Consider the following 16,735-nt stretch of genomic DNA (forward strand, 5'->3'; position numbering starts at 1 on the left):
AAGTGCTCAATAACCAACGTTATCAATCGACTTTGTATGTAAGTAAACCCGCATGGAAATTCAGTCATAACGAACTAAAATTGATATAAAGAAAAAAATCAAGTTGTGAAAATAGTCTCATAGGAAATAGGTCATATAGGATTTGTATAAGGAACACCCTTTTTCAGAAGTTTTTTCAAAAGCGTTCCATTTCAGCTCAAATCGTATTGAGTTTACGGTGAGATGATATTGTAACGAATTTCGGGGAATTCCGCCTATTTGCAACCTTCTGCTAACGTTCGAATCGCTGAACTGTTGAATAAATAACTCCAATATTCAATAATGCAAAATGGTCTTTATTAAAGTACTTCACAATAACACTTATACTTTACAACCAGTTGCGTGTTTAAATCAAACTAATTACTGACTACTCAGCTTTCGCTGCTTTTATACTCTATGTTGTCTCGACCACCCATTTCTCCTAAGGTCAAGTAACTTCTCGAAATTCATGCTTGTTACCATCCATATAGGCACATGTATATTTGTAGCTTATAGTCTCTCGCATAGCCATATGCGTGTGGTATATGTGAGTACTACTTCGGCTGATGATTACATCTGTGTGTGAGTTATCTCTTCGTTTCCTTGCATGTATTTGGCATGGCGGAACGATGCAAGGTGGCAGCATGGTGACATACCTACAAACATAAATAAAAGTTCCATGTACTTTGTTTTTGTAAATTCGATGGACAAATGTCAAAATCGTACTGCGCCGGAAGTTGATGTATCAAATCAAATAAAAAAAGTTTGTAATCAGCTGTCCCGTGCTGCCACCTTGTATGGTTCCGCCATGGTATTTGGTAAATGATGATTAATGTGTTTATGTAGCTTGCCTTAATGTTTTCGTTGTTGTGCATTTATTTAGTGATGTGAAGATTCGCCACAATATTTAAATACAACAAAGTAATGCCCTTCGGCTGTGTCTCTGCACAAATCACGCATTGCACATGTAAACAAAAGATCAGCTGTTTTTTATGGGCAATTTTTACGTAATTTTCCTTTAGCTCTTGTTTTTTTCTCTCTTTCTTTCATTCGCGCAAGCAGTCAAGTGTGACGTAGATGCGCAGAACGAAACAATTTTGAACTCGTGAAAGCGCAATCTTCTGTGTGTTATTTGTGGTGTCTCAGTGTACACAGCATTTTATATGATATTCGAGTCTTTTACGCAACTTAAATAATAATTAATGCCTTTATCTTATGATCGTGATTCCGAATATAAAATAATAGCAAATTTAACCCTGCATGCGGCTCTTCACGATAAGCCTTCTTTGTTTTTTGATTAGTTTATAGTCTCCCTAAAGTCGTATTTATGATCAACTAGCCCATACCCGTGACACAGTCCACACGAAGAAAATACAACATAAAATTATTGTGGTATAGAAAGAAGGATGTACTGGATTTATTAGAAATTCTCCCCTGAAATACTTTTTTACGAAGTGATTCTTCAATGGTCTTGAGATAGTACCGAAAACAATCACGAAATGATCCGGCTATAGTTAAAAAATACTATCACTGTCCATTTGTCCTCTTCGCTCATTTCCAAATTCCCTTCTTAAAAAAAAAATAACCCGTAGCTCCTTTCGGACTATAGCCGGAGTCATTGGTGCCGTACGACATACGCATCGATTTTTCGATAGGTTTTGGGCTCAGGAAAAAAAGTTCCACTAAGCATACCCAAAAAAATAATTTTCGGGCCTAAAAAAAATTTGAGTTTTTTGAGTTTTTTTTCTTTGATTTTTAAGGTTTTTTTCATGACCTACTTAAAAAAATTTCATTTGATTTTAAAATTTTCATTTGATTTTAAAATTTTCATGTATACCCTGTCCGACTCAAAATTGCTCGCTAAAAACTTTGGCGATAACAGTTTTTTGAAAAAAGAAATATTTTTTCGGTTTTGAGGACTGTTTTGGTGAAAAAATATATTTTTTCGCCATTTTATTTTAAGGGTTTCTTCAGAAACGTGCAAAAGTGTTGCCGATGAAAACGAATTTGTCTCATAGTTCCTATCCCACTTAAAATTATGCGATAAAAACGTTGGCATTAACAGACGGACAGACGGACGGACGGACATGGCTAAATCAACTCGTCCCCTGATCATTTTGGTATACTTATTGGTGGGTCTAACGGAAACATATACATAAAAAATGATTTGGAGCCTTGAAAATAAAAAAAATCGATTTCGACCAAAACAAGTCCCAAAAACCAAAAAAAAATTTTTTTTTTAAAAACTGTTAATGCCAACGGTGTTATCGCATTATTTTAAGTGGGATAGGAACTATGAGACAAATTCGTTTTCATCGGCAACACTTTTGCACGTTTCTGAAGAAACCCCTAAAATAAAAGGGCGAAAAATATATTTTTTCACCAAAACAGTCCTCAAAACCGAAAAAATATTTCTTTTTCAAAAGTTTTTAGCGGACAATTTTGAGTCGGACAGGGTTTACATAAAAATTTTAAAATCAAATGAAAATTTTTTAAGTAGGTCATGAAAAAAACCTTAAAAATCAAAGAAAAAAAAAACAAAAAACTCAAATTTTGCAGGCTCGAAAATTATTTTTTTGGGTATGCTTAGTGGAACTTTTTTTCCTGAGCCCAAAACCTATCGAAAAATCGATGGCGCGATATAGGTTAATAAATCGACCTAGATTAACCTGAGTGCCAAATTTTATCTAGATTCGTTTAACCATTCTGGAGTGCTTGAGTCACAAAGACAAACGTCTGGATAACGAAACACATTTAGATTAAAATCTAAATCATGGGTCTCTAAAAATTGAATGTGATTGCCCTTTCGCATACGCAATGTGGGCACAATTTTTCTATGGAATGCATACCCCTGTTCTATATGAACCATAAACCACATATGTACATATATATCATAATTTGATACCTGGATGTTTTCTTGTTGGGATGACCAGATGTTGCATATGTGACTCAATCTCACCAGTACGGCTGTACTTAGTGAAAAAAAAGCAAAACTACCAACGGATCAACTGATCATGTTTTCATTAAAGTTGGGATCGTCTTATCACGAAATAGCCCCAAAACTAGTTCGAGAGCAACCTTTTAGTGATCCAGAGAGAGAGAGAGAAATATAGTCCGAAATCGATCCAGAAAACAATCCGAAATGAGCACAAAAACAACACAACACAAATTATTCCAAAAGAAGTGTCGGAAAGATTTTTAAACAATCCCAAAATAGTTCCAAAGTGATCCAGAAATGGTTATTAAATAGCGCCACAGCTCACTGTTGCGTAGAACTTTATCTAAATGAGCCAGAAACTAAATATTATTGGTACAGGACAAATAGAGTTAGAGCAATTTGAAAATGCTGTTCCAGGGAAAAGGAGGGGAGGGAGCTAGGTCTCTGTTCGCTTTTCCAAAAATCCTTTGTCCTTGTTTTCATATAACCAAATAATATTGGTCTAGGCCAAAGCAACGTAAAAAAAAATTCGCAAGGAATTTTTGTTTAGAATTGTACTGAATATCAATAAGATAAGATATTGTAACGAATTTACTGCAAATCCTCGCAACCTTCTACTAACGTTCGTATCGCTAAACTGTTGAATAAATAACTCCAATATTTATTAATGCAAAATGGCCTTTATTAAGGTACGTCACAATAACACTGATACTTCACAACCAATAGCTTGCTTAAATGAAACTGATTTTCAAAATAATACTGCTATTGCTCGCTAGACAGCGTCTTAAATCCAACTGATTGTCGCGCCTCTACTGTTGCTGCCTTCTATAGTGTTTGGTTTCCTCGTTGACATTTGTAGGCGGTTCTGTTCTAAAATCTACTAGTTGGTTACCTGCTATAAGTTTCTCAGTTATAACTACAGATGCACAATTTTTATAGCTTCTCTCACAGTTCAAGCGTATGTATGCTGTGCATTTTGTTATTATATTTCCATTAAAGCGCTTTGCAAGCGTACGAGGGAGTAATTTGAGATTCTTGTTTTAACCGCGGAAATTGTTTAATAGTTTTTACGAGAAAAAATACCACACCCTTGGGATATTCTCGTCAGTATGCTTCTCCAAAGTTGTTAAAATCTCTTCCACATTATTGTATTTTGTTTTTGTAAACTGATTAAGAATTGTAAACGCATAAACAGATAACTTGATGCCCGGACTGCTAATAAAAGGCAGAATCGCTTTTAAGTTTAATTTGGAAATTTACTTTATTTTTTAATTAATAAGGAGAGGTTAAAAACATATGTACCGTATAACTGCCCGGCAGCATCCACAATCATAATAAGCTCAAAACTCCAGCAGATGTGATTCGTTTTCTTTTTTTGCTTAACTCGTTTCAGCCCTCGGGTTAAAAGGCTCAAACACAATTTTTAGCGTTAGCATTCGATTTCCAAGCGGGTGGTCTTATGTATTTATGTATGAACGAATTGTGGTACCAAATAAAAAACGTGTGCCTTATAAACAACTTATATCATTCGGTCATCCGAAACTCTAGTACATTCCGGCAGAAAACTGGATCCATCTTTGAACCAACAGTGCAGGTTTTTATGCCGTTGTTAACTGTAATCGTGCCTTTATTCTAATCATTTCCACTCTAGAGGTTAATATTAAAAGTGAACTTAAGAAGATATTGTTATGGTCGTGCTGAGTACCTTTTCGGCATCTAGATTCCCTCAGACTCAGTGCGGCTTGTGCCAAAGTACAAAATATAGCGTTCAATTTCTACCCCAGACTCTTGGTACAAGGAGACAAGTTAGCTGCATTTCGTTTGGTCTTGGCAAACTGAAATTAAGTGGTTTGTACTTCCTCACTGTTGAATAAATAACTCCAATATTTATTAATGGAAAATGGCCTTTATTAAGGTACGTCACAATAACACTGATACTTCACAACCAATAGCTTGCTTAAATGAAACTGATTTTCAAAATAATACTGCTATTGCTCGCTAGACAGCGTCTTAAATCCAACTGATTGTCGCGCCTCTACTGTTGCTGCCTTCTATAGTGTTTGGTTTCCTCGTTGACATTTGTAGGCGGTTCTGTTCTAAAATCTACTAGTTGGTTACCTGCTATAAGTTTCTCAGTTATAACTACAGATGCACAATTTTTATAGCTTCTCTCACAGTTCAAGCGTATGTATGCTGTGCATTTTGTTATTATATTTCCATTAAAGCGCTTTGCAAGCGTACGAGGGAGTAATTTGAGATTCTTGTTTTAACCGCGGAAATTGTTTAATAGTTTTTACGAGAAAAAATACCACACCCTTGGGATATTCTCGTCAGTATGCTTCTCCAAAGTTGTTAAAATCTCTTCCACATTATTGTATTTTGTTTTTGTAAACTGATTAAGAATTGTAAACGCATAAACAGATAACTTGATGCCCGGACTGCTAATAAAAGGCAGAATCGCTTTTAAGTTTAATTTGGAAATTTAAGACATGTCCTCTTCCGTAAAATTTTTTAGCCGATTTACTTTATTTTTTAATTAATAAGGAGAGGTTAAAAACATATGTACCGTATAACTGCCGGGCAGCATCCACAATCATAATAAGCTCAAAACTCCAGCAGATGTGATTCGTTTTCTTTTTTTGCTTAACTCGTTTCAGCCCTCGGGTTAAAAGGCTCAAACACAATTTTTAGCGTTAGCATTCGATTTCCAAGCGGGTGGTCTTATGTATTTATGTATGAACGAATTGTGGTACCAAATAAAAAACGTGTGCCTTATAAACAACTTATATCATTCGGTCATCCGAAACTCTAGTACATTCCGGCAGAAAACTGGATCCATCTTTGAACCAACAGTGCAGGTTTTTATGCCGTTGTTAACTGTAATCGTGCCTTTATTCTAATAATTTCCACTCTAGAGGTTAATATTAAAAGTGAACTTAAGAAGATATTGTTATGGTCGTGCTGAGTACCTTTTCGGCATCCAGATTCCCTCAGACTCAGTGCGGCTTGTGCCAAAGTACAAAATATAGCGTTCAATTTCTACCCCAGACTCTTGGTACAAGGAGACAAAGTTAGCTGCATTTCGTTTGGTCTTGGCAAACTGAAATTAAGTGGTTTGTACTTCCTTATAAAGACTGGTAAGTGCGTCTTGTTCGAATTTAACCCAAGGTCAGAAACTTGTGCCAACCTACTCAGTTTCACTCTTATCTGAATTGACAAGTAGAAAAACAAACACAACGACAGTAAGCCATTTACACACATACATAGAAGACAACGAAGAATATTTCACTTACACATATCGTCGGTACAATGCCAAGGTCACGAATGTGCCATTTTTGTTTTAACGAAATATTATATATGTCAAATTTTGCAAAGCCAAAACCACATATGTGCATTTTTTTGAAAAAAAAAAAAAAAAATTAAAAATCATTTTTCAATCAACATTACTTAGTGGTTTACAAAAGTAAACTTTCCAATAGTGTTTGAAAAATACAAAATTAAATCTCTATTAATTAAATCTCTATTTTTAACAATGTCTTAAGCGTTTTTCTCAAAACATCAAATATGCACATTCGTGACTTTGGCATTGGACCGAAGATATGCAATCAGCAGATAAGAGCGAAGAAGAAAGAGAAACAATCACACATCACGTTCTCATCAGCTAAGAGCAGAAGCTGTTACTCAGACATACACATACATATACATAAACTACAGATATACATGTATATACATAGCTAAATAACCAAGTATGAGATACAACAGTTCTAGAGGGCATGTTCGTGAAAAGTCTAGACCTTAGGAGAAATAGGTGAACGAGGCTTACTGAGAGTAGTCTCTTATTAGATGTGCCATATTTTTTTCATTTTCTTCTGTTTTAATGAAACTACATATTACATTTTTTAGGATAAGGCAGCAATAACCGATGCGAAAAGATATCGTTAAGTAAATATAGTATTATGAAATAGGCGTTTTCTTAGATTATGAGCAAATTCTTCGACGTAAGACTCACAGAGGGACAAGACTTAGGGCTCACGATGGGCATACTAACTGTGAATTTACTATCAAATATTTCCTTTCATAACAATGAAGTGAACAGAAATAACTGCTGTTTTAGTTTTGGCCAGCTATAGTAATCAAATACCCCACCGTGCGACGTATAAACTTAGTGTATGTTAACTTTGCCAGGGTCTTTGCTCACAAGCCAACGCCATTAATTGGTATCTGCTCTTAATTGGTAGTCGCATTAGTCATTTACTACGTTCATACTTACGCAAATACCGCTTTGTTACAATGCGTTAACAGTCAAAACACATGTACATAAATATGTACATATAAACAATCTTTCTTATTGCTTTGGAAATAAGAAGGGGTGCGACTTGGCTTCGCTAGTTCATATCTACCGAACATTAGAACGACCGTATAAACACTTTTCCTGAAGTGAACGGAGTAAGCAGTCATGTTAGATAGTTTGCAATAACTACTTGAGAAATTTTTTGGTGGGTTTACAATAATACACGTTATGGCGATGTATATACTTATGTACATATGTGCGCAATAGTTATTTTCGCTCTCTGGGTAACTCGTACAAACAATTTTCATTCTGTTGTTGGGGCACACTTTGCTTGCTTGCTACTCGTTTTCAAGTAGTTACAATTATTAGTTTTATTTACTATTCAAGTGTTTTCAGATCGTAAAGCTGGAAGAAGAAGTCGTGCGACATATTTTTTTTATGTATAACGAAGAAATAAGAAAAGTGCACTTTGAACACCAGAGATTGCTGAAATCATGTGTGGTTAAGCTGATTAAAACAAAAAAAAAACATCAACAGTAACAACAATTTTTGCAAAAGATAAGTGCAAAGAACGTATACGAAAATATCTAGATACTTCTTTGTCTGCTGCTTCCTCGTACATACATATATGCATGTATATTTGTATGCATGTATGTGTGCCGCAACAACTGTGCTGTGACTATACAATTCTCGATAAATATCTAACTATAACCTTCTACGATAAGAAATAAATAAACAAAAACAATGGCTGCTCTCTCAAAATATATCGATTTGGCGGTGCAGAAATACGATGAAAGCGGTTTATCAAAGGCTGCCTTTAGCAATGTAATACTTGGTGCTGCAATATGCGCATATACCGTTAAATTGACATATCCATTATTAAGTAATACTAATAGTAATAAGAATGCGTCAATAAATAATAAAAATGAGCTAGAAGAAACTAATAAATTAGAGTATACAGAATTAAATGAAACAACGCTCAATGTCGATGCTGCTGCTGCTCCACAAAAACCCGGCGACGATGATGTCGACACAAAATTGGCTGAAGCTGAAAAGTTACTTGTTGCAAAACAATTGAAAAATATTAATAAATTAGAGCCCGGTCTCAATAAAGAGTTCATACAACAGCTATGTAAACTTGTTAGTATTATGATACCGAAATTTGTATGCTATGAAACTGGCTTACTATCCATACACACGCTCTGCTTAATATCGCGCACATTCTTATCGATTTATGTAGCTGCTTTGGAGGGTGAAATTGTTAAGTTCATAGTGCGCAAAGATGTTAGACAATTTGCTATTGTATTACTTAAATGGTTTGGCATTGCAATACCAGCAACATTTATAAACTCAATGATAAGATTTCTGGAAAGTAAGCTTTCGTTAGCATTTCGTACACGTCTCGTACGACACTCATATCGTTTATATTTTAAAAATCAAAATTATTATCGTGTATCGAATTTGGATGGACGTATCGAAAATGCAGATCACCGTTTAACCGAAGATATTGCAGTATTCGCCAGCTCTGTCGCGCATTTATATAGTAGCGTTACAAAACCATGCTTTGATTTAATGCTAATCGGTTTTGCGTTAATGCGTTCAACACAAAAAATGCAAGCAAATATATTTTCGGGACCAGTATTGGCCGTTACAGTTATATCGTTAACAGCACATGTAATGCGTGTCGTATCACCGAAATTCGGCCAACTTGTAGCTGAGGAAGCTAATCGTTATGGTTATTTACGTCACATACATTCACGCATTATTACAAATTCTGAGGAAATTGCTTTTTATGGTGGACACAAGGTGGAATTACAACAATTGCGTCAAGCCTATAATCGTCTCGTTACGCAAATGAATCGCATTTTTACACAAAAATTGTGGTTCGTTATGTTGGAACAATTTTTTATGAAATATGTTTGGTCTGGCACTGGTATGATTATGGTTTCATTGCCTATACTAACATCTGGTTCCACATTGAGATCAGCTGCGAACAGCGATGCAGCAGCAGCATCATCATTACCGTTACGCACAATTTCCGTTGATAGCAAAATTAGTGAACGCACACAATATTTGACAACAGCACGTAATTTACTTATTTCCGCTTCTGATGCTATTGAACGTTTAATGTCATCTTATAAAGAAATTGTTGCATTAGCTGGTTATACATATCGTGTTGCCGGCATGATGCAGGTATTTGAAGAGACATCATTGGGTATATATCATAAAAATACAATTATTGAAAATAATGAAATGCGTGGTATTATCGAATTTAAAGATGGCAAACCAATTGCCAAGGGTCGCATCATTTATACAGATACACCAAATGATATGACAATTACAATGCGCGCTGTACCTGTGGTGACACCCAATTGCGATATTGTTGTACCCAGTCTTACGTTGTGTATTAAACAGGGAATGCATTTGCTTATAACCGGCCCAAATGGTTGTGGTAAATCAAGCTTATTTCGCATATTGAGCGGTTTATGGCCAATTTATTCTGGTGAATTATATATACCACGTCCAGTTGAAGATAAACCATGCATGTTTTATATACCACAACGTCCGTATATGTCCATCGGCTCTCTATGCGATCAAATTATTTATCCGGATAGTCGCGAAGATATGAAGCGTAAAGGTATTACGGAAAATGAATTGCGTGGTATTTTGAAAATGGTTTGCTTAGAACATATTGGACAACGTGATAGCTTCAATGTTGTACAAGATTGGAAGGATATATTGTCTGGTGGTGAAAAACAACGTATGGCTATAGCGCGCCTATTTTATCATCGCCCTAAATATGCTTTACTGGATGAATGTACGAGCGCTGTATCGGTTGATGTCGAAAGTTCTATATATGAGCTGGCAAAGAGTATGGGTATAACATTGTTGACAATAACACATCGGCCTACATTGTGGAAGTTTCATACACATATTTTGGAATTTGATGGTCAAGGTGGCTGGAGTTTTCGTGAAATGATTCCAAATGAGCAACAGAAGTCTTAGCTAGAAATTAAGCAATTTTAAATCTTGTAAATACTCTCGAGTTAAAAATAAAAAATATTCCAAAAATTTTAATACCCCTATTATACTTATATTCTGTTACTTGTACATATGTATGTATGAATTGTTTGTTTATCTTAATTATTATTATTATAAATAATAAATTAAGTTGGTTGAAATGTAAAATATTTTTTCCTTGATTTGTTTCGCTTCTTGATAGAAGTATAGTGTCATTTAACATTAGTCAGGCAGATCCTCTTGCGCTTCTATTGCGCCAGAAATTTATTTGATATTCACCAACATATTCACCCTTATCGCGAAGTTCACACGGAAACGTGTTTGCCTTTACCTTTTTTATTCGGGTGAACTTTTCCGCCTATCGCTAATTTTGGAATACAAGTTCACTTCGAAACAGCTGATGCTCTATTGTGAATTAGCAGTGAACAAATAATTTACTTACAATTGTGTAAATTTTGTAACCAAGCATATATTTCTTTAAAATACAACAAAAATAGAAATAAAAAATTTATAAAATAATGTTTAGTATTGCACTTAAGTTGGTATTGATTGAGCGCGAGGAGAATATAAATGTGAAAGCGAATCGGGGGCAATAAAGCGGCAGTTCTAACCCTTTGGAGATAAATTATTCACTGTAAGCTACACTGAAAGAAAAAGACTGGTAAAATCAACCGAAATACGGGTCAATTCAACCGAAATTTCTGTTAATTTTTATCCATCGCAACAAGATGTTGAATCAACTGCGCACAAATCGTTGATTCGTAATTGACCGTTTTAGTAGTCAAATGAACAAAAAAGTTGTTGCGACAGCTTTGTACGAAAGTACCTATGTTGCCATATACATAAATAAATAAATGTAAGGCGCGATAACCTCCGAAGAGATCTAACGCCGAGCTTTTCTTCCAATTTGCGTCGTGCTCCTCTTGATTTTTCCTACAAATTATGCCGACTCCGAACGGCATCGGCAAGCCAGATGAGTTATCACTGAGAGCTTTTCATGGCAGAAATACACTCGGAGCTCTTGCCAAACACTGCCGAGGGGCGACCCCGCTTAGAGAAATTTTCTTCTAATTAAAAAACCTTATTTCTAAAATTTTGATATTGCTTTGCCCGGGGTGCGAACTCAGGGCATACGGTGTGGCAGGCGGAGCACGTTACAATCACACCACCGTGGCCATATACATACATACGTAAATATGTGAATACATAAATACGCATGCCCCTGCAAAAATCGTTGGATCATGTGGTCCACTGGAGTACTTACCATTATACTCCACTGTAATGCAGCAATGGACCAACTCATGTTTCTACACGAACATATTGTAATCCGATCATTGCTCGTTTTTAACGATTTTAATCACTACACGATGTTTATTGGGCTGTGGGTACTCCATGGATTACTCTGATGTTATGCGGAAGTGGAGTATATGGTCCAGTCCTAGGACATCGCAATGTTAAATGGACCATATTTTTTATATGAATTGTGGTTAATTTTGTAGCACTCGGTTGGTCCATTTTTGCAGGGGCTTGCTACATATACATACACCCTTCAAAAAACGCGAGTACTCTGTAAATAATGTAAGGAATACTCCTTTGGGAGTATATGACTGCTCCAAATCTAATCTGTATTCATACAAAAAATGTGCTCCAATTAACATTGCGATGTCCTAGGAGAGAAGTAGGTGATCCCACTCTCGCTTTGTTTGTGGGTATTCCATAGAGTACATACGTGAGAGTACTTTCCAAAGTACTTTCACTGTAGTACTCCATGGAGCACCCGCAGAGGATCATATGCCAAAGTACTAAAGAGGAATTGTGTCGAAAAGAATTATCGAAGTGAATTTAATTTAAAATGAAAGTAAATGAAGAGGGGCAATACAACTTTTATATTTTATACTACGAATATTCTTATGTTATCATTTGCGTGAATAAAGAAACTAATGTAATACGCATACGCATACGTGAATAAGGAAACTAATATAATATGTATACATAAAACCAGTGCGTTGTTGCATTTTATCAGACTTGCCAAAGTAAAATTTTATTATTAGTTATTTGCATGCAATATTTTACTTTTGGCAACTCTGTTCGATCGTCATCGTGTCGTGATCACTGTCGTTAAAAAACGAGCAATGATCGGCTGATGGTGGTCCGCAAACGCATTGCAAAGGAGTATTGTTAGAGTACTCCAACATGAAGGAAATGGAACACGTAATCCAACAATTTTTGCAGGGCATACATGTGTACGCACTTACTAACCGAACTTCAATTGTACGTACATCAAATATGCTGGCACACATTAAACATTATACACTCTATTATATTGTTTTATTGAACGCACTTTCACCAAATTTTATATTTTATAATTTATTTAATTTATAGTTTTGAACTTCGCTTTGCAAATAGAAATGAAAGTAGTAGTCACAAAACTGATTCTCAATTCTTTCAGTTGCAGCTCAGCTCATTCTCAATTTCTTCTCTCGCATGTAGTTGCCACACTTACTTGTTTCGAACAAAACTCGTAGAATAAATGTTTGACATAAGATTTTAAATAGAGAACTTGTAAGTTATAGAAAGTAAAGAATCAAATCGCTAGAAGGTAATTCACCACTGGAGTAACTTTACTTGTAATTCGGCAAGTTTAATTTTCGTAACACTTTAAGTTGAAACGATTCCAAAACAACTCAAACTTTTATGTTGTCGGAAAAATCAACATTAAAAAGGATGTTTTTTATTATCTTATTAAATTCGTTCACGTGAGTGAAAATTCGTAAAAACTTGAACAAAATGTTACTAAGTGGCACCATCCTTATAAGTACAAAGTAGAGAGCGCAGTGAGCGTAAAATTCCATTTGAAATTTGCTCATGGATTGACTGTTGATCGATGTTGAAATGACCAGTGAGATCAGTTGTGTTAACAGAAAAGTCAGATTGATTGGGGATCTGTCAATTTTACAGAATTTTGTTAATTTAAGAGCGACAATTTCTTTTCTGTTGAAAGGACTAAACTAATTTGTTTGCTTGACAAAGAACTCGGTCAAATTAACCATAATTCGATCAATTTCACCGAATCTCCGTTAAGTCAAGAACAACAGAACCGATTTGTTGATTTTACTAGCACCATTTCTTTCAGTTTACAAACCAGCACATTTGAATAACAAGTTTTTTTTTTTTTTCAATTAGCTTTCGCCAATATTACAGGCTAAACAAGTTGGCATTCTAATATTTGCTAGATATTCTTACCAACTGCTTGCCACCATTGAAGCAAACATTTGGAGTTCCACCAATTGTAAAGTTGAGTACATGTCTTCGTTTTTTCGCATAGGGAAAATGCGTTGGAAAGGACCATGAAGTGGGTCTTAGCCAATCTTGTTTCAGTGAGGTGGTCAACATCTTGGAACCCTCGTTTTGCCCACAATGGATACATTGCTTCTAATGGAAAAATAATAGCGCACGCAAACAACCAGCGTTTTTTGCCCCAACCGAAATAAGCATGCGTTGCGACAATGTAAAACATGTATGCAAACGTCAAATCTAAATGTCACGCAAAAAAAAAAATTGGTAAACGAGTTAGGTTTTCACGCAGCAAATTCAATTTCGGTTGCTCTCATATAATGCCCCTATTACCGTTTACAACTCAACTCTGGTTGGGTTGGAATTTCGCAATTTGGATTACAAGTCAACCTGTCAAAAAAAATGTCAGTTGAGTTGTCTCGTCTAACAACTTTTTGTGGCATTGCCGTTTACAACGTTGTGTTAGTGTAGTTGTCAAACGCGCCAAAATCTTACAACTGATTACTAGCAGTTGTCTCATACAATTTTGCAGTTGTTTTGAAAAAATTCAACGTTTTAGAAGACGGTTCACCACCTAATTTTTAACAAAAATTTTCAAAGTTGGTATCAAAAGACGCGTTTCGACCTCCGATTTAAGAATCCGAAAACAAAAATTAAAAATTTAATTTCTATCATATCATTTCGGTTAAAATTTTCATGTGGATGTATTGTGCCAGATTTTTTGTACACACTAATGCAGAAAGGCGTTGGACCTACCCAGGGTTATTTTTACAAATCGCGGCCAAAGGCCGCCAACACAGGAAAATCTTCTGTGTAAAAAAACCGTGGATCGGGCCTTATATTTCGGACCCTCTCGGGCCATTTTGTGGTTTTTGTTAATGTTTTGCGACAGAAATAAAATTTTTAATTTCCGCTTTCGATTCCTAAAAACGGAGGTAAAAGTCTAGTTGAGGGGTTGACTGCTAATACGCTATCAAAAATTAAGAGAGAGGTGTCCAAAGACGCGTATTGACCTCGAGAAGAATTGTCCGAAGGCGGAAAAGAAACATATTAGCAGTCAACCCCTCAACTAGACTTTTACCAAACCGTAGATCGATACGCGTCTTTTGATCCACCTTTGATGAGAGTTAGATGGTGCACGGGCTCATAACACGTTACAAAAAAAAAAAAAAAAACAAAAAATTTAAAGCCGGTAGTTAAACATTTTTTAATCAAACAATAATCAACAATTTTGTGCACATTTATAGAAAAACAACGTTTAAACGAAGGATTACATTGAATAACTTTTTAACTTTATGGAGCGATATTCCGAAGTTGACGAGGCTGACCGCAGTTCGGATGCAGCCAAAATAGGTGAAATTATGCGAACGTGAGTTCCATTGTTAGTAATCACTACTCCTGGGCATCCTGTTTTAGAGTAAAATAAAATTTTTGCTGTTTGGGTTTTAATCCACTTCGCTGAAATATGCTTCTCAATAATATCTAAAACCATTCCAACACCAAAATCATTTCCACAGCATTTTTGATAGCTGCCATCAGCAAGGAATCTGAATGTGGCGCATAATTTTAAAATAGGGGTTCAGCCTTCCCTCGAAAGCGTTTGTGGTATTGGTCCTTAATTTTGTTTAGTAATGAGTAAAATGCTTCCTTTCAAATCTGCAAAATAACTTCATTTCAAGCTCATCATTTGTCACTTAAACATTTTCTTACTTGGTGCTTGGTAGTTCCAAGGGATTGGAATGATCACGCGAATGTTTTCCGCATTCGCGACATGTTAATCACCAACATTTTCGCCATTATAAAATAGATTTCATATCATATAATATCTCGTAATAACAAAATTACTTTTGCAAATGCTTAAATTTTCGCCACAAATTGATCAACTGTTCATTTAGCTGTCAAATCAACACTTTCTTAGGTTGGCAGCACCAATTCAAGTTCAACTGAAATAAGTTGTAATTCGTAATACCAAACAGGAGTTGAGTTGTCTGAAGGTTGAGTTGTTTTAATTACAACCCAACCAAGTTGAGTTGTATACCGTAATAGGGGCATAAGTTGTATGTGCATGAGACATTTTTGACAGAAAAATGCCTTGCGTGCGTTTATATTAGGTTGGCCATTAAAGGCGGTGACACAATGACATTTTTCATATAGATACTTTTATGCATAAGCTTGGCATTCCAATAACATCGCCACAATCAACCAAGATGTTGCGTTTGTAAATATGAAGGAACTTCAGACGTGGCAATTGAAGTTTATTACGCCTTGCCCATTCACATACAAAATTTCGCGAAGCAGTGTTATAACCATTCTGCCTATACTTGCTGACATATTTTGTTTCGTAATCGATTGTTATATTGCAGTTTTTAATTGCGAAAAATGTTAGAAAATTTACCAGCCAGTGTAAAAATTATTTCACTTGCAAAGTGTGCCAACACCCTTAGCCAAAGCAACTGTCAAATTCTTCTTCTTATGCTTTGCTTGGAACAAAATTTGGGAGATGGCTACTTTTCAATATCAGATGGCACCAGTGTCGCTCATTCTACCGTTGGCCATAATAATACGTGCAATCTACTCATAATGCATAAGCTTGCGTTATAGGTCCGACACATAAGCAGTTTTTTTATATAGATGAGTTTAACACAAGCTTATGCATTATGAGTAGATTGCATGTATTTTTACGGAGAATGGTAGAACGAGCGACACTAGCGCCATTTGATATTGAAAAGTAGCCAACTCCCCAATTTTGTTCCAAGCAAATCATGAGAAGAAGAATTTGACATTTGCTTTGGCTAAGGGTGTTGGCACACTTTGCAAGTGAAATTATTTTTCCCACTGGTTGGTAAATTTTCTAACATTTTTCACAATTAAAAACTGCAATATAACAATCGAATACGACACAAAATATGTTAACAATATTTTTGTTGTATAGGGAGAATGTTTGCAACAGTGCTTCGCGAAATTTTGTATGTGAATGGACAAGGCGTAATAAACTTCAATTGCCAAGTCTGAAGTTCCTTCATATTTACAAACGCAACATCTTGGTTGATTGTGGCGATGTTATTGAAATGCACAAGCTTGTGATAAACGCATCTATATGAAAAATGTCATTGTGTCACCGCTTTTAAACTCATCTATATGAAAAACTGCTTATGTGTCGGAGCTATAAGAGT

At 35.5% G+C, this 16,735-nt stretch overlaps 2 protein-coding genes across 3 annotated transcripts in view; both read left to right on the forward strand.

The window, feature by feature from the left end:
• Window positions 1–16,735, forward strand: part of LOC137252599 (coiled-coil domain-containing protein 102A) — a 76,110-nt gene that overhangs the window by 45,881 nt on the left and 13,494 nt on the right. The window lies entirely within an intron of this gene.
• On the forward strand, window positions 7,538–10,325 carry Abcd1 (ATP binding cassette subfamily D). The gene has a single exon (XM_067788572.1). The coding sequence runs from the start codon at window positions 7,992–7,994 to the stop codon at window positions 10,251–10,253; it is 2,262 nt and encodes a 753-aa protein (XP_067644673.1). The 5' UTR covers window positions 7,538–7,991; the 3' UTR covers window positions 10,254–10,325.

Source organism: Eurosta solidaginis, chromosome 5, assembly GCF_040869045.1.
Source record: "Eurosta solidaginis isolate ZX-2024a chromosome 5, ASM4086904v1, whole genome shotgun sequence".
Taxonomy (NCBI): domain Eukaryota; kingdom Metazoa; phylum Arthropoda; class Insecta; order Diptera; family Tephritidae; genus Eurosta; species Eurosta solidaginis.

What these genes read in the sequence shown, in the direction of transcription:
- Abcd1 (XM_067788572.1), top strand. Translation starts at nt 7,992, where the DNA reads ATGGCTGCTCTCTCAAAATATATCGATTTGGCGGTGCAGAAATACGAT.